This window comes from Malania oleifera, chromosome 7, assembly GCF_029873635.1.
Source record: "Malania oleifera isolate guangnan ecotype guangnan chromosome 7, ASM2987363v1, whole genome shotgun sequence".
Taxonomy (NCBI): domain Eukaryota; kingdom Viridiplantae; phylum Streptophyta; class Magnoliopsida; order Santalales; family Ximeniaceae; genus Malania; species Malania oleifera.
Genome location: NC_080423.1, coordinates 94,414,544 through 94,433,908, shown reverse-complemented (window position 1 = coordinate 94,433,908; position 19,365 = coordinate 94,414,544). Strand labels below are relative to the sequence as shown.

Here is a 19,365-nt window from a genome sequence, read left to right as displayed (position 1 = left end):
CACAAGCTCAACAAACATTAAATACCTTATATTTGTCATTATAAAAAACAAGATAGGATTAAAAAAGTCAAAAAAGATATAAAAGAAGTGGGAGAGATAATTTTGTATAAGATCATATTCATATTATATTATAATTAGAGTAAATATATATGTCCTATCTCTATTTATTTATTTTTCTACTATTTTATAACAATAAATTTTCTTTTCATAAAATTTAATATAATTTTATACCAACCTTATTTCCCCACCTTTCTCGTGTTTTCTGAGGGCAGTAGGCAGAGAAGCTGTTGCTTCCATACCTATATCGCAGCTTGATTTTCCATTGCAGAGGTATGTTCCCTGTGCTTTTACTGTCCTCCTCCTCGCCAAATCTTGAAATGTGCAATCAGGGACTAATCCTTGCATATATGAGTGGTGATGCGGCTTTGTGTTCTTCTGTGAGGGCAGTTCTGCATTAGAATCTCAGCGAAAGGGCAAGGTTCGATTGATGATTTCTTTCGCTTTATTTGTGTCCTTTGTCTGCTAAAACAAGCAGCTAATTTCATTTTCTTTATTTGTTGCTTTTGAATTTTTGTGTTTAATCTGTTGGCTTGTTTCTGGATCGATTTACAGTTTTTTTTGCCCTGAAATTTTTAGGGTTGCGTTTTCGATTTCTTTCAATGGACATGTGCTGTGCTTGTTTCCCCATTGATTCTTTAATTAATTTTTCGTCCTCAGCTCGACTGTTGATGCGTCTTTCATGGAATGTTGAATTGTTTAGCGATTTTATTTTATTTTATTTTTTTACCTGTTTTGATTTTTATTCCTCTTATATATCTCGGTTGAAATGGTTGGGATTTCATCAGGATGGAATACAATAAAGTGAAAAAAAAAAAAAAGGGTTAGCGAGTGCCCTTGTTGTCTTGCCTGGGGTAAACTCCTTTTTATCCTTTTCTTTTGTGGATTGTCAACCATATGCTTCCTTTTCCCCATAAACATTTCCAAACTTGAATTTGTATGTTATTTGGACCCATAGATTTCTCACTTTTCCTTTTTAAAGCCATCTTAACTTTAAGGACTTTAATTTTACAAATAAATCTCCTTGTTTTTAGTCTTTTCTTCATTTGTCACTTCCAAGCTGAAGCTTTTAGTTTGGTTTTCAATAAACAACTCATCAAAATATTTTCGCCACCTCTCTTTTATGTCTTCTTCTTTGATTAAGACATTATCATTCTCATCTTTTTTACATTTTATATTACCTAAATCTTTGCATTTTTTTTTTTTTCTAAATCTTGCAAGTTTATAAGTATTTCTTTCTTCTTTGTTTGTTCCTAGTCTAATATATAAAGTATCGTAAGCTCTATGTTTAGCTTCACTAATAACCTATTTTACATATTTTTTTTTTTTCCTTTTTATACTTTTCAAGATTTTCTATATTTCTACAATTTTGCCATTTTTATTCCAAATTCATTTTTTCTTTACAGATTTTTGGACATCTTGATCCCACTGCCAACTTTCTTTACTATCCGAGTATCTTTCTTTGGATTCACCAAAAAACTCTTTTGCTATCTTCAAATTTGAGTGAGCCATTCTATTCCACATAGTGTTTGCATCTACCTTATCTCCCATTGTCCAATTACTCTCTTCAATGATTTTATATTTGAATTTTACTATATTTTCTCCTTTCAAGCTCCACCACCTAATCCTCTTGCATTTATTTATGTTACTTTTTTTCTTCCATTTTTTTTAACTATATATATATATACAGTGTTTTAAAAGGCTCAATCGAGGCTTGCCTCAAGGCACAACATGCCTAAAATGCCTTGAGGCTCAATCTAAAATACCAAATTCCAAAAAGGCTAACGTATTATATGTTGAAGCTAACATATTTTAACAAAAGACATGCCTTTTTAGTTAAGGCTTATGCATCTTGGATATGTGTTGTGTGATTATCAAGTAAAAATTGGTTAAACAATTTTAACTACATGTTTGTATAAAAAGGAATATATATGAGTTGATTTCTAGAAATCTCTAATCTCAATCTTTCCAAAATAATAGAGAGTTGAATCTTAAATCATGAAAATAGTTTGAACTTTGTAATAGCATGGTTACTTCTTGTCATGATTTATGTCATTTATTCAAGTTGCATTTTTTGAATGGCCGAAAAGTAGTTTGCAAAGTATATATAATTTTTCTTTCTTACATTATATTTTAATTTTTCTTTATTTTTAAAATATATAAAATTTATTTACATTTTTTAATCTTAAAAATAAATTCTTAAAAGGCTTATGTCTCGCCTTTTAAGGATTAAAACGCCTTGCCTTACGTTGTTGTGTTTTAAAACATTGTGTATATAGATATATGTTTGTATATATCTAATAGTTGGACTCTATGTTTTGTAGTCAATCTTTCACTTGGGATAATTTTACAATCATAACATGATAGACGAGGCATTGAAGTGACGGCCACTGAATCATTGAACTTAAAATATGTGGCTCAACCGAGCCAAGAAGCCAAGACATAATCCGAGCATCAAGCACAGCCCATGAAGGACAAGCTGCTGAGTCCTTGGCATCAAGCATAGCCCATGAAAGACAAGCCGCTTGATCCTTGGGTTCAGTAGGATTGGGTGCACAATCTGTGCCATCAATATGACCCCAAAGATCTTTTCCCTTCAGGAAAAGTTCAAATTGAAAAGCCTACATAGAATAATTGTTGCCGTAAACTTGGCAAACACAGGTGTGGAGTCCATGCTAAAGAGAGGAGAAAATTGAGAAACAAAAAAAAAAAAAAAAAAAAAAAAACAGATTGTGCCAAAAGAAAAATACTATTAGAAAATTGAAAAGCCCAAAAATAAATCAACACAGGTACAAAAAAAAAAAAAACAAGATCAACTTGCCTGCACTAAAAAATAAATCTTGAACCAAGAAACCTGCTGTGCCGAGAATCACAAGGACAGAGAAGCACTAGAAACAACAACAAAAAGAACCAAGAACAACCTACTTGCACTAAAAAATAACTCTCGAACCAAGAAACCTGCTGTGCCGAGAATCACAAGGACACAGAAGCACCAGAAAGCTGTTTCGATCGACCTACCTGCACTAAAATAAATTGCAAACCAAGAAACCTGCTATGCCGAGAATTACAAGGATAGAGAAGCACTGGAACAGAAACAGAAAGCTGTTCTGACAGCCACTCAGTCACAGAAATACTGAAAAAAAGAGAACCAAAAATTACCAGAAGAGGATAGACCCACGACAGCCACAGAAATGAGAGACACCTTCGAAACCGAGAAGACAAAAAAAATTCGAGGGAAAAAAAATTAGCAGTCGACAAGCTCTGATACCATGTCAAAGTATTGTGTGAATGGCCAAATGGTTTGGCCTTGAAATCTTTATATTATATAGAGACTTTACAAGAATGCTATGGATGGAAAGTAAATAAGTTCCAGCATGATTCTAGGCCTATACATGTAAACTATAATCTGTCAAAATATGTGCTAATTGTAAAGAATAATGAATGGAAGAATAAGAAAATAATTGTAGGCTAAAATAAGGAAAGAAATCTTTTGCTATTTGCTGTTCCCTTGACAATGATAAGGGTTATTATGATGATGATGGGGTGATTCATATTGATGAATGATTATAAGGCGCCTAGGGGTGGTCGGCGGGGAGCTTATCTTTCTCCCACCCACCCTCTCTTTTTCTTTCCAAATCTGTGTGTTCTGCTCTCTCCCACCTCTCTAGGGTTTTTATGTTACTCCCCAAGATTTGTTATACTAGGGATTTGTGTTGTAATTTGAACTATTGAGTAAATGAATTTACTGTTGCCTTGTTGATTGGTTAATATAAAAAGAAAATACCCTTGTATACATGTATGAAATACCCTTTCATACATGCATGAAATGATGTGTGTATCATGTGTGCTGTTGCTTGATGGGTTTTTTTTTTTTCTATTTTTTTCTATATATATTTTTATTTTTTATGTTTATGACTCTGGCCCACATGAACTTGTGGTTGCCTAGAATATTACTCTCATTGCTACCAAAGTGGTTCAGGTGACTCACGTAATGCTCTCGAATGATTGAACATTGGCTGACTTGATTGGAGAGAGCTCTTGGCAAGGTGAAACTGACGTATCATTGCATTTGCTGGAGATCACAATTGGACAAACTGCCGTCAATTGCTAGTCACCACAACGATTAGGTGAAACTGAGATGCTCTGCTCTGTCGTTTCTTCCTTGTTATTCTTCTCCAGCAGTAGCGAAGGGCTCTTGAGTAGTTCCAGCCACCATCCATCACTGTTTGTAGAAATCTCGAGTATCTTCGAATATCTTGGAGTTATTTAGGGAAGTATATATTGTATATTATTAAGAGAGATTTGTTTAGGTGATTATTTCCATATTTAGATCTTCCGATTGTATTATAAATATTGTAAATTGGTCTGTACAATTTAATTCAAGAAATACAAAAATCATATTCTGTTTTCATGGTATTAGAGCTAGGAGATTAAACCTAACTGTCAATGGCGGACACCGCCGGCCAAAGTAGAGGTTTGATGACCTCTGAATCTCACAAGGTCCTCCAACAGAGTTTCATTAGGTCGTCCAACAGAGTTTCAGCCTGCGATTCGCCCTGTCTCTGCATCATACAGAAGACCTCTCGAGTTAGGGTTTCATACCTTCAGTTTTTGTCACTGTCGCCGACTACCGCCCATCGCTTGCTGGTGGAGTCTCATGAGTTTGTGACACCCTCGCCCTGCTTCAGAGAGCCGTGAAGGTTTCACCAATGGTGTCGGCGGCTAGGAAACCCAAAACTATCTGGAACCCAAAAATGGTACGAGGTATCAGAAATTCTTGAGATCCAAGATGTATCACAAGTGTGGTATTTGGGTCATCAAGGTCAAACACGGCGGCGTTTTCCCCTGCCACGACCCCAAGCCGGCACCACAGAAGCAAGTGAAGAAACCGCCCAAGATCTACCCTGCCGACGATGTAAAAAAGCTGCTCGCTAACAAGTGCAAGCCCAAATTCAACAAGCTCAGAGCGAGCATTACGCCTGGGATAGTTTTGATTCTCCTGGCTGGGAGATTTGAGGGGAAGAGAGTTGTTTTTTTGAGACAACTTCCATTTGGGTTGCTTCTGGTTACTGGCCCATTTAAGGTCGATGGTGTTCCTTTAAGGTGCGTGAACCAGTCTTACGTGATTGCAACTTCTACCAAGGTTGACATTTCTATAATTAATGTAGAAAAGTTTGATGACAAGTATTTTGCTATGGAAGTAGAAAAGAAGAAAAAGAAAGGGGAAAATGAGTTTTTTGAGACCAAAAAAAGAGGAAAAGACAGCACTCCCGCAGTAGAAGAAAGATGATTAGAAGACTGTTGATGCACCATTGATAGCATCAATTGATGGAGTTCCAAACTTGAAAGCTTGCCTTTACACACAAGATGAAAAGGTTATCTCATCTTCCACAAATATTTCTTCGGGTTCTTTAGCCCAAAGAGGTAATTTTTTGCAAGCCTTGAATATGACCTCTAAATCCAAAACTCCTTGGATTATTGATTCTGGTGTTTTTGACCACATGACTGTTGCCTATCATCTTTTCTCATCATATTCACCATGTGCTAGAAATTTGAAAGTTAAAATTGTAGATGGATCACTCTCGTCTGTCGCAGGCAAAGGGAATATTCGACTCTCCGACTCCATCACACTAGAGTCTGTTCTTCATGATCCTAATTTATCCTGCAACTTACTATCCATTAGTCAGTTAACTAAGAACTTCAATTGTTTTGTTAAATTTCTTTCCTCTCATTGTGTTTTTCAGGACCTATCATCAGGGAAGACGATTGGCAGTACTAAGGAGTAGGAGGGACTCTACTACTTTGAGGAGGCTAATGTAAGTGAACAATGTAAAACTACTATTTGTGATTTTGCATCTGTTTCTAGTGATAGTAAAATTTTGTTATGACATTCTAGGATGGGTCATCCAAAATTTTAATATCTAAGACGTTTATTTCCTTCCATTTTTTCAAATAAAACGTTTTCTGAATTTCAGTGTGAAATTTGTGAACTTGCAAAATACCAGCGTAATTCCTTTTCAAAATCCACATACAAAACATCCAGACCCTTTACTATGATTTTCAGTGATTTATGGGTGCCCTCACGCTCTCTTAATCACACTTACATGAGATGGTTTGTTACTTTTATTAATGATCATATTCGTATTTGTTGGGTTTACTTGCTGAGAGATAAAACTGAAATTTGTTATATGTTTGCCAGTTTCCACTCCATGATTCAAACACAATTTCAAACTCACATTCAAATTTTACGTACTGATAATGGTACAGAATATTTCAATGATATCTTGAGACATTATCTTCTAGAAAATGGAATTGTTCATCAAAGTTCTTGTGTGGATACGCCTCAACAAAATGGGGTTGCTGAATGTAAAAATAGGCATATTCTTGAAGTAGCTTGGGCATTGATGTTCACTACAAATATGAAAAAATATTTTTGGGGCGATGTCATTTTAACAGCTACACATCTCATTAATTGAATGCCTAGTCGAGTTCTTTCTTTTGCCACTCCTTTCTAGAAACTCTAGAAATGGTTTCCCAACACTCAACTCCACTCCAATCTCTCTCTGAAAATCTTTGGATGTATTGCATTTGTTCATGTTCATGCTCACAATCGGGATAAATTGGAACCCGGTGCCTTTAAGTGCGTTTTTATTGGTTACCCTCCTACTCAGAAAGGCTACAAATGTTATGATCCTGTCACAAAAAAATTGTTTGTTAGCCTTGATGTCACATTCTTTGAAACCACTCTTTACTTCTCAAAGCCCTCTCTTTAGGGGGAGAAATGGAGTGAAGATTGGTTCTTTGATTTCTATGTTGATGAATCCGTGCCATACACCGTGTCTACCATTGCATCATTTCTTGACCTGTCATGTACAAAAGATCAATTAACTTTAGGGGAAGATGCAGAAAAACAAAACAACACAAATACTTGTTTACTCAAGAAAGCCAAACACAAAGAACATGGATAATCTCATACCTAAGTGACCAAGAGAGTTGGAACCGGTGATAGCTCCGAGCAACCATGAGTCCACACCCAATCCCGATCAGGTAATAGATGGTCATGAGCTCCCTTTTGATAAGCCTGTATCTGATGACATCAATTTATCCATTACAATCAGAAAACAAACCAGGTCATGTAATCAATATCCCTGGTCAAAATACATGTCTTATAAAAGCCTATCTATAGAATATTGTGCTTTTACTTCTAATCTTGACAGGATAAAAATTCTAAAGAATATCCAAGAAGCCTTGGAGATTCTTAAATGGAGGGGAGCTGTCATGGAAAAAATGTGGGCTCTGGAAAAGAATAGAACTTGGGACGTTACGAATTTGCCGAGAGGGAAGAACTCAGTTGGTTGTAAATGGTTCTTCATAGTGAAATATAGAGCTGATGGGACAGTTGAACAATATAAAGCCAGTCTCGTTACAAAAGGGTTTACATAGACCTATGACATTGACTACACAGAGACATTTGCATCAGTGGAAAAATTGAATACAGTTTGGGTCCTCCTGTCCTTGGTAGCTAACTTAGATTAGCCACTATAGCAACTCGACGTTAAGAATGTATTTCTAAATGGCGAGTTAGAAGAAGAAGTCTATATGGTGATACCACCAGGTTTCAGTAAGAAGGGTGAAGAAAACAGAGTATGTAAACTCAAGAAGTCCTTGTATGGACCCCAGCAATCTCCCATAGCATGGTTCAACAGATTTGTGAAAGTGAAAGAATCAAGGATATCGACAAGGGCGATCAAATCACACTATGTTCTTCCAACAGTCTGAAAGTGGTAAGAAAACAATTTTGATAGTGTATGTTGATGATATAATCCTAACTGGAGATGATACAGTAGAGATGGAAAGATTAAAGAAAGTCCTATCTGCTGAGTTTGAAGTTAAAGACCTAGGACAAATGCGATACTTCTTGGGAATGGAAGTTGCTAGATAAAAAAAGGGTATCTGTGTCTCTCAGCTAAAGTAAATTCTTGATCTCCTAATCGAAACTAGCATGCTTGGATGCAAACATAGTGAAACCCCGATTAAAGCAGTAAAGAGGGTCGAAGATTGCGGAATACCAGTTGAAAAGGAGAGGTATCAGAGATTGGTTGGTAAACTAATTTACCTATCACATACCAGACCCGACATTACATTTGCGGTAAGTGTGGTAAGTCAACACATGCATTCACCGAAAAAGACTCACCTAGATGTTGTGTATAAGATCCTCAGGTACCTCTAGGGTTCTTCGGGCGAATGACTCTTCTTCAAGAAATGTGAAAGCAAGTAAGTATAAATTTTCACAGAAGCGGATTGGGCAGGATTAATGAAAGATAGAAGGTCTACCGCCGGATATTACACCTTTGTATGGGGAAATTTGGTAACTTGGAGGAGCAAAAAACCGAATGTAGTGGCTCGAAGCAGTGCTGAAGCTGAATTCAGGGCAGTTGCACAAGGGATATGTGAAGGACTGTGGTTACGGAAACTCTTGGAAAAATTATAAATCCCGGTGAAATTTCCTATCAAACTCTATTATATCTTGGAGTAATTTAGGGAAGTATATATTGTATATTATTAAGAGAGATTTGTTTAGGAGATTATTTTCATATTTAGATCTTCCGATTGTATTATAAATACTGTAAATTGGTCTGTACAATTTAATTCAAGAAATACAGAAATTACACTCTGTTTTCACCGTTCCTAAATTTTCTTTGCCAGGATTTGCAGCAATAGTCATGCTCATCAACGCTGTTGCTTTGCAGGCTGCTCACTCTCCTCTCTCATAGAAGAAGAAGAAGAAGAAGGATGGAAGCTTGAGGGTCTCTGAAGGGGGATTTGGGCATGCAGGGTCTTGATGGAGCTGTAGGTGCTCATGCGTGGGCAGATTAAGGGCTATGAAAGGGTCATGCTGATGATGGGATGATTCATGTTGATGAATGATGATGGTGGTTCTGGTGCTGGAATGAAGTAAAAATTCTAACCTATACGTGAGAGACAGGAAGGGAGGGGTTAGCTTATCTTTCTCCCAGCCAACCCCCTCTATCACCTAAATAAATATGTGCCATAGTGGTGGTTCTGGTGCTGCCTAAATTACTCTTGCCCAGTTTTATTTTCATTCTCTTGAAGGGGTAAGACGTCAATGCACTAGGCCGGGCTTGGTAGATGCTCATGAAACATCGAAAAATATGGCTGTTCTCTGGACAAAATGCTCTTGTCAATTTACAATCTTCCCAGAACAATTGTAAGATTTATGGACTTACTTCTCATTAAACTTTTAATTTGGCTTAATATGTATTTTGTGTGGTGGGTCTTCTTTTCAACCTTGAAAGTACCTGATAACTGTGTTGTTGATGTTGCCTCTCCCATTTTGGCAGCCTAAATCATTACACATTATTATTTCTATCGTCAATTTCAGTGTAATATGCAGCTCTTTCAACAACAGAAGATATGATAACATTATTGTTTTGGCCCCATAAATCATTAGTTATGATCTGCATAGTTTAGAGAGTAAAATTAACAAAAAACACTTATTTTACCGTCTTTGTTTGCTGAGTTTGCCGGAATGAATTGAAATGCATGATTGATTTCTTCTTTTGATTATTTGCCTTGATTGGGTCATGAGAGCACATCTTAACCTTTGCCACTTCAAATTTCTTCTCCCATTTCTTTTTTGAGATTGTGGTATTTGGTGATCTATAAATTCTCATGGCACTGACTTTTAATAATGCTAATAATGATAACATCATTCTGCAAGATATTCATTCAGATTATGATGTTTTCCTAATTGTTGTCATTTTTTTTGCTGTCTCTTTCTTTCTTCAGTGTAGTTTGCCGGAATAAATTGAAATGCATGATTGATTTTCTTTTGATTATTTGCCTTGATTGGGTCATGAGAGCACATCTTAACCTTTGCCAACTTTAAATTTCTTCTCCCATTTCTTTTTTGAGATTGTGGCATTTGGTGATCCATAAATTCTCATGGCGCTGACTTTTAGTAAATAGTAATGCTAATAATGATAATATCGTCCTGCAAGATATTCATTCAGATTATGATGTTTCCCTAATTGCTGTCATTTTTTTTGCTGTCTGTTCTTTCTTCAGTGTCTGTTCTACTTTTTGTGCAGTGGAGAAGTGTCTGATTTTCCAATGGGTTTTTTGGTGAGCAAAATCTGAACTTTTAGATAATTTTTTATTCATTATTTATTTTGTTGAATATTGCAGGTTTTCCTTGGCTTTTCAATGATGAAGTTGTTTTTGGAATCGTGGGGAGTTGTTTTTCTATGTTTAAATTTCTCTTGAGTGGAATTAAATTAATTTCTTTCATGCTATCTTTCGTGTTGCTGTTAACTCTTAATTTTTCCTAGAAAAAATGCTGGCTCTTATGGTTGTAGTATGTTAAGAGATTTTTTTTGTTAATGACTGATTGGTATTTTTATATACTGCTAATAACAGTGTAGGCAGTATGTTTAAGAGATTTTACTTGTTCATGCTTGATTGGTTATGATGTCATGGGGCATGGTGGCTTCTTGTTTTTGGCACTTTTCCACTACCCTTATTTAGTTATCTTTGTCCTATGCTCTTACTGTGTTTGGAATATAAATTTTAGTTTTAAATTTAGATTTACATGAATTTAAATAAAATGCATTAACTTTTTTTTTTTAAAGAAAATTCACACAAATTTAAATTTAAAACTTAAATCTATATTCTCAAATACTGGCCTAATAAATGTAATAAGCTCGCATATGCTCTGTTATGTACTGAATGTGATTAATTCATTTATATAGTTCAGAGCACTTTCTTCAAAGAATTATTAATAAATCAATAAAAATTAGTTTAACTTTCCATTCTTTTTCTAATAATCCGTTTGTTAAAATTCAGCACAGATGAAATTAGGAAAACAAGGTTGCAGCAGATAGAGCTGACTTTTCACAATATGGGGCTCTAGGCAAATGATTTAATCAATGACCCTTAATATTTTTTTTGATTTTGATTTTTATTTAAAATTATTTTTTCTAACTTTTTGAGATGCAAAATCATTAATTAAAGTTTTATATTCAAGATTTAAGTATTTTTTTTTTCTATTGATAACATAGTCAATTCATTTAATCTTTCTTGTGACATAGTTGATTGCAAATAATTTTTTATAAGTTTAAGTTTTGAAATTTTTTTTTTTTGCAGAAGCTACTATCACAAGTATTGTTAATAAAATTTTATAAGCAATAAATGCATTTGAAAAACAATCTATTTTTTTTATAAAGTTCAATGTTTCAATTGGTATATTCGTTTTTTTTTCAAATTTTCTTTTAAAATTCTTAATTTTGAAAATAAATCAAAACTATTAATATCAGAATGTGTTCTAAATTTTAAAATATTTTTAAGTGTTAAACATTTTTGTTTCAAATTATTCTCATCTAATGATTTTAATATTTTTAAATCATATAAAAAATAAAAAATATTCTCATTGTTTGAAATTATTTAAATTTACTCTCAAGTGAAATAATAGTTTGGTCTATTATGTATAAGAAAAAATTAATCCTAAAAGATTCTTCAGTCCAGTGTGTTGTATCATCATTAGCATTTTCATCAAATTGTTTTTTCCTACTACTTACATATTTTTTTTATGAAATATAGGTTCAATATTCATTTCAAGTACAATCTCTTTTACTGAAATCATAGAAGATATAAATTTATTCTCTTTATAATTTTTTAGAAAAACAATAAGACCTTTTAATTAATTAATGGCGACATCAATACGCATATCTTTTGATTGTAAATTTTTACTAACACAATTAACAGCAAATAATATGTCATACCAAATGATTATCATTCCTAGTAAGAATTCAAAATTTTCCATTTCATAAGTTGTTATACAATAAGATTCACTCTTTGTTTTGGATCATTACTAGTTTTTTCTAATTGAAGTAAAGCATCTCTAATTTGAGAAGTTTGAAACCTTATTACCTTAACACTCTCTATTCGACTTTCTCAACGTGTTTGTGATAATGATTTTACAGTCAAATTTGGTACATACTCGGTTAAAATTTTCCATCGTTTCATAGAAGAAGAAAATAATGTATATATTCGTTGTACTACAAAAAAAGTTATAACTTTAGAACAACAATTAGCCATATCAAAAAGTACTAGATTAAGACTATGACAACCACACGGAGTGTAAAATGCTTTAAAATTTATATTTAATAGTCTCTTTTGTACACCTTGTTGTTTTTCTTTCATATTAGATCCATTATCATATCCTTGCCCTCTTATATTTTCAATACCAAGTTCAAATTTTTATATGACGTTTATTAATTCATTAAAAAGTCCTTCTCCTGACGTATCATCTGCTTTTAAAAATTCTATAAAATGTTCTTTTATTTTAATTGGACTTGTAGAAAAATTCAAATATCGTATGATTAAAGACATTTATTCTTGATGACTTACATTCAGAGTGCAATCGAGTATGATTGAATAATATTTTGCTTCATTGATTTGCTTCATAATTTTTTTTTTTAATATTAAAAGTTAACAAATTTATCAATTCATTTTGCATATTATGACCAAGATAATGATTATGAATTTCATCATGTTAAAAACGTCGAATATGTTCTTTCATTATTGGATCAAATTCTGCTATCATTTCAATTAAACTTAAAAAAACTCATTATTCTCTTGATAAATTCATTCATTTTTCCCACGATATGCCAAATTATTTTTAACAGGAGGTTTCACAACAGAAATAATTCTCAATAATACTTTTTTCCAGTGTTCTTTTTCTTTATTAATTTGTTCTTCCATATTTTTATTAATTGTTGTATTTTTTAACAATCTTAATTTTAAATCATCCCATTTACTCATATTGAAAATATATTCTTCACTAATTTCGTGACTTTTAAGCTTAGTACTAAGAGTTTTTCAATCTTTACACCCTTCATTAGTTAGTTGTTGGTTATTTAATTTTTGGCCAAATAACTTACAACAAAAACAAAAAACTCTATCTAAATATTTGGAATATACAAGTCATTTTCTATCATGTTTCTCTTCATTTGATAATTTTCAAATATAATATATATTTGAAAAATGTCTTGAATTTTCATCTTTTGGAAAAATTAAATCATTATCCCTAATAGGATCTTTTTCAACTAGTAAATTTCATAATTTGGTGTCTATATTTTTCCAATATTTTGGATCATAAATATTATCATCATTATTTATTTTTTTTCTTTTATATTTTTAAAATATCTTTCAAAAGAAACATCATTAGTTAGCATTTCTTGTATATCAATGTTATCTTTATCACTATTATTATTATTATTATTATTATTAGATTCTAATTCCATATCCGGAATTGATTGCTCGTTTTTTGGAGGATTTTCATCTTGCTTATTTATATTTTGTTTAGAACTAAAAATAAATTTATCAAGAGCTCCCTTTTGAGATGACATTAATTTTTTTTTTTCCTTTCTTCGTTTTTCATATCCGGATTCATATTTTCTCGATGACATAATTAAATTTCAAAATTAACACTAACTATAAATTGACAAATTATGTAAACAAATAAAAATAAATTTAATAAATCTATAGAAATAATAGATTGAAACAATATAACTTGATTATTAATATTATTATTATTGCAAATCGATCGGCGAGTGAGACTTTAGAGATATCGAATTCTTGCCGGATACAACGCTCTAACCTCAAAGCTTCCAAAATCTAAAAAAAATAGAAAAAAAAAAATTTAGAGTGAAAATAATAGAAAAATAATGCACAAACATTGAAATCAAAATTAAGGTTGATGAAAATTATAGAGAATCGGAGGCCCGAAGATGATGAACATAGGAGTTAGAACAAAAATCATAGAGAGATCGAGAGATCAGAGTGAGAGAGTGTGAGAGATGGAAAGATTTTTTTTAGAGATGTTAAGAGAGAGAGATGAGAGTAATAGATAGTTAAAAATATAATAAAATTATTAGTTGGGAAGTCAATGAGACTTGAAAAAAAAAAAAGAATTAAATTTCATTTATTTTACATTGTAAAATACAATTTCATTTATTTGTTAGTTGGGAAGTTAATGCATGGGAAGAGAGCATAATAAATAATGTTAAAATTATTTAATTAAAAAAAATTTGGGGTCTCAAAAATATATTATTATATTAAAAAAAATTTAGTAAACACCTCACCTGCCTAATGGAAGAGCCAGCCTTGGTAGCAGAGCATGGGCAAAGTAATAGTTAAGTATCTTGGAGACCAGATTTGGATCTACATGTCTACATGCTTTCTCTTGATATTAACACTGAATTGATGAAAATTTGTCTATGTTACTTTTGGGAGCATGAATTTCGAACCTTAAATTTGGATTTGAGCAGATTTGGATAAATTTTAATATAATTTTATATTACATTTTATCCAAATTTAATACAAATACAAATTTAAGACCTTTTCAAATATAGGGTTACTAACATGTTTATAGCATGATATCTTAGCCCCCTATAATGCCTCAAAATCTTTTTTGAGGAAATTTGCTGGAGCACGTCTCGAGAAAAGGATTTATGTGAGTGACTCAACTAGTGAGACTTTAGACTTGTTGTTGTTGTTGTTGTATGTTTGAAGGGAAGATGAATTTGGGTGAATTTGTGAGGACTTATTTAGTGTTGTTTTTCCTTTTGGTTTTATGTTTTTGTTTCTATACAGTAAATAAATTTATAAAAATATGCTTGTTTATCTTGTCGGTCCTTATTTTTATTGACTTTAGTTTCTGAAAAAAATTGAAAACTGAATTTTATGTTTTTTAGTTATTTTAGCAACCTATTAGTGAAATATTTTAGTATTCAAAATTTATTTATTTTAGATTAAATCATTTGTTTATTCCTACTTTTTAATTAAAGTTAATGTGAATTTAAAATATAAATTAAAATAATAAATATCTATAAAATTTCAACGAATAACAATATTAAACTTTATTTATTAAACATATTTTTACTATATATTTATTGTCATATATAATTGTCATATATAATGAGATTGTTCTTATAAAGTAAATTTTGAAATATAAAAAATTAAATAAAAAATTATTGCAAATTTTATTTTAATTATAATATTTTTTAAAAATTTATATTAGTTTGTACTTTTATTATTTTAATCATGTTTTGTAGTTGTTATTTTATTAAAGGATAAAAATTAACATTTATTTAATCCAAGTTTAAATTTGTTTGAGGTCTACAAATATGAACTACAACCTTGAGTTTTTAAATTTTAAGTTTTCTTTTCTAGTTTTTAATTTTTATTTTTGATTTTTTATAATAAAATTCTGCACTCTTTATTCAAATTCACACAATTTAAAATCTAAAATTCAAAAATCATGTTTGAACGATGGAGAAGAATGGAATATTATGGAGTGTAATTCTTATTGTAGTCATTTGGCGGATGTGAAATAGCTTCCCACTTTGTTTATTCCACATCTAACAATAATTTCACCAAATAAATCCAATAATAACTCATGCGAACAAAGACATCAAATTTAATAATAATAATAATAATAATAATAATAATAATAATAATAATAATAATAATAATAATAATTTATTAAAGTATTTTTGCAACTAAAAAGAATAATTTGATGTTTAAGTTCAACTTTAAAGAAATAATATTTATAAATAAATAAAATAAAACTCAAAAGTATTATAGACTTCCTCGTTATTCAATGTACACACACACATATTTTCATTTCCCATTTTTTTTTCGCTCTCTTTGACCTTTTTACCTTCTTTATCGGCTCATTTTCACATTATTCATAATTGTACATGCAATAAGCTCGCCATACAAATACAAGTTGTATTGAATTAAAAGATAAAATAGAATCAAGTGCATGCTCCTTTTCTATCCACAATTCAAGGCAATCTAATCCTATATTTCATATACTTAGAATATGGTTGATTAAAGGTAAATTGGAGTCTTTTTCCTATTACTACCTCTGCCACAATTCCTTGTCTATTTTAGCACTTACAACTCAACATTATGTGAATTATCTTCTATTAGTTGTTATAAAAATTCAACTTGCGTGTATGGCGTTAGGTATGGTGATGGATCGTTTAAATTGGATTCCTCACAGAAGATGAGCTAATGTGATTAGCAACTTTAAACTTGGAAACTTTTAATTGAGTGACACGTAAACTATCCTTACATGGCTTCCAAAACCAAATGACAAAATATTCGAGGACCAAAACCTATCGAGATACTTAGATGCATGCCATAACCTTAGTAGTAACAAGGGTGCAATAATAACCAAAGATTAGCTTATTCTATAGTGACAATGTCAAATTAGACATATATGTAACGAATATTGCACGAGCTTGTTTGGGATTTATTAGAAATACTAATGACACAATTTTAGGCATCATTCGGTGTTTAATAATAACTCACTTCCCACTTTGTTTATCCAACATATAAGAGTACTTTTGCCCAATAGTCTAATAATAACGCGTGCGCTATGTACTTGAATAGATAAATTAAGTTTAATAATCGGTCATTATTAGAAGGCATATTTTGCGACTAAAAAGGATAATTTGAGGTTTAAGTTTCACTTTTAAAAATTAGGGTTGGCGAGGTAGGGTGGGGGAGGAGCTTTTGTAACTAGATGACTCATGGGTCGTAAGTGTGCGTTTCTTTAAGCAATATTTAGAAATAATAATAAACACTCTGTTCACCTATTTTTTAGTCTCCTTTTCCCACTTGTTACGCTTTCTTTTATTTTCTTGCCTTCTTCTTTTGTCTCGTCCCATTTTCACTTTATTCGTTATTGCACATGCAACAGGCTATTTCAAGAATACAAATCATATTGATTTAAGAAAAATAACTCAAATTATTATTCTCTCTTTTTTGTTTGCTTCACCCTATTTTCCATTATTATTTAACGGTAAGCCCCCGTTTCTAAATTATTATTTTTTGTTTTTATTTCTATTTTCATAATTTTTTACAACAGGACTAAAAAGATTATAGATTCTCGGATGATGTTGTCGTACGAAATCTGCTCTCATGATCGATCTTTTTCCAAATTCTTAAGATACGATATTATATTTAAAATATTTGCAAACATAGTGTCTAAATTAACGACTTATTTTGTTTTAATTGTAAATAGAAGGTTTGTTTTAAGAAGCATGTTATTTAAATTGATAAAAAATCTTATAGAAAAAACGAAAAGGCTACAATTACATTCATTGTGGCTCTACGAATCCTTTTTTTATTTGCTTTTTTAACTAATTGGAAGTTTCGTAAGAGTTCATTTGAATCAAAGATATTATTTTTTTAAAACAATAGAAAATAATGAGGAAACTTATTTTTTATTATATATTTTTTTCTATATTCAATTCTATTAAAAATGAAAATTTATTTTCATACGATTAAAAATAAAAAAAATTAAATATTAATAATATGTAAAATTACACTTGATATATTTTTTATTTTTCTTGATAAACTTTTTTGAATTATTTTGGCACGTAGTCATATTTATCTCGTGAGTACTAGTTAATGTATGGGAACATGGCCGACCAAAGGAACAAATGGTAGCCATATATTCATGGTTTTTACTTTTAAAGAAAATTTCAAGACACAATATAGGAACATAATACGTAGGGTAAGTAAAAAGGTTAGACCGACACCTAACATTACCACTATTGATTTTTTTTTCTTTTTTAAATTTGTAACATAAAATAATAATCAAAATCCTTCCGAAATTACTAGAAAAACCTAATCATTAAATATTTTATTTAATGAAAAAAAACAACTCCCTTAATTTTGTTTGTCAAAAAAAAAAAAAAAAATCTAATAAAGGTCGGTCTATTGTACCTCAATTCACCATTTCCAACCTTATATAAAAAGTATTTTTAGCTCTAGACACACAGTCAGAGCGCTTGGCTCCTCTCACCGAGGATTGAATTAGAACCTCACAAGTCACTTGAATTATAAAGATAGTATGATGAAAAAAAGACGCACACAATTAATTAGAACTATCATATAATTAGATGTGTTGCAATAAAACAATAATTAATCTGCAATTATGAAATAAAATATGCCTAAAAACCTAAAAGGACCCTATATATTCATAATGCCCGATCAATTAAAATTTGTTACGCCTACTTATAACCTTAATTATGATTATCATGCTTGCTGTAAGCTTACTCCTACTCTCTCACTGTTCAATTAAGAACAAAAAATAATAATAAAATGCAACTTCCTGTAGGGATACCTAGGGAAATAATTACACAACGGAGGCTTAAAGCCCTACTTAAACCCCACCCCTGCACTTCTCCAAAATCATTCCCAATTCCAAACCACACATTTCCAAATTCGTTACAACATGAAAACCCAAAGCTCTCTCCTCGTCATCTCCTCCTTAGCTCTCCTCCTCTTCCTCAGCCCCGTCCCCACAGCCGCTGCCGCTGCCGCCGCGGCCCCCCCACAAAGCAACCCTCCCCGCCCCGCCCCCGCTGCCAACGAGACCGCCTTCGTCCGGCTAATTTGCAATGTAAGCGCAAGCTTATCCTGCAAAACAAACGTTTGCGGCAAAAACCCCGCTTACATTCTCGCTAGCTGCAACAGAACAGATATTCCGGTCGACCTCTGCAACAGCTCGCTCTCCCCCTATGCCGACGACGTGAACCAGAATCCGGCCAACTTAGCTTGCGTCGCCATCGCCGTTTCCGCGTACAGGGTCACCTCCATCAAGGCGAACATCTCCAGAATCGGGAAAAAAGCCGATAAGAAAGCCGCCTCCGCCTTCAGCGACTGCTCCGAGAACTTCAGCTCCGCCCGCGAACAGATTATATCGTCCGCGAGGGCGGTGACTAAGCTAGTCAGCATAAGCAGAAGGACTAAGAGGTTTAAGGACATAGCAGCAGTCGTGCAAACGAGGATGGATGGAGCCATAACGGACGAGAATACGTGCATGGACGGAGTGAAGGAGATGCTGCCGGAAAAGGATCCGGCGGCGGCGGCGGTGGAGGCTTTGGTTAATAGGGCCACGGAGCTCACGAGCATTGGGGAGGCGATGTTCAAGTCATATATTGAAAGCAGGTTAAATAATAAATCCTAGGCCAGATCAGCTGACCTGGGCAGAGGAATGAGGATATGGAGTTGCTATGTAATAAAAAATAAATAAAAATAAATCCTACCCCTAATTAATAAGGATGGTTACGCGCTAATTCTATTAATAAAACTAATTTTGAATGGTCTTTCTTATTTAATTATATTTTATTAAACATTTTTAAATAATAATCAACACCTTAAAATAAAAATAAATTAATATAAAAAATTATATTTTACGATCTT

At 32.2% G+C, this 19,365-nt stretch overlaps 1 protein-coding gene and 1 pseudogene across 1 annotated transcript; both read left to right on the top strand.

The window, feature by feature from the left end:
- The first annotated feature begins 216 nt into the window (after positions 1 to 216).
- Positions 217 to 9,522, top strand: LOC131160037 (large ribosomal subunit protein eL6-like; annotated as a pseudogene).
- An 8,872-nt stretch (positions 9,523 to 18,394) lies between these two features.
- On the top strand, positions 18,395 to 19,129 carry LOC131160939 (21 kDa protein-like). Its single transcript, XM_058116811.1, has one exon. It carries the CDS (start codon positions 18,395 to 18,397, stop codon positions 19,127 to 19,129), a length of 735 nt encoding a protein of 244 aa, XP_057972794.1.
- Positions 19,130 to 19,365: the final 236 nt, after the last annotated feature.

Bases quoted from the DNA above. Each gene is read 5' to 3' on its own strand.
- LOC131160939 (XM_058116811.1), top strand. From the start codon at position 18,395: ATGAAAACCCAAAGCTCTCTCCTCGTCATCTCCTCCTTAGCTCTCCTC.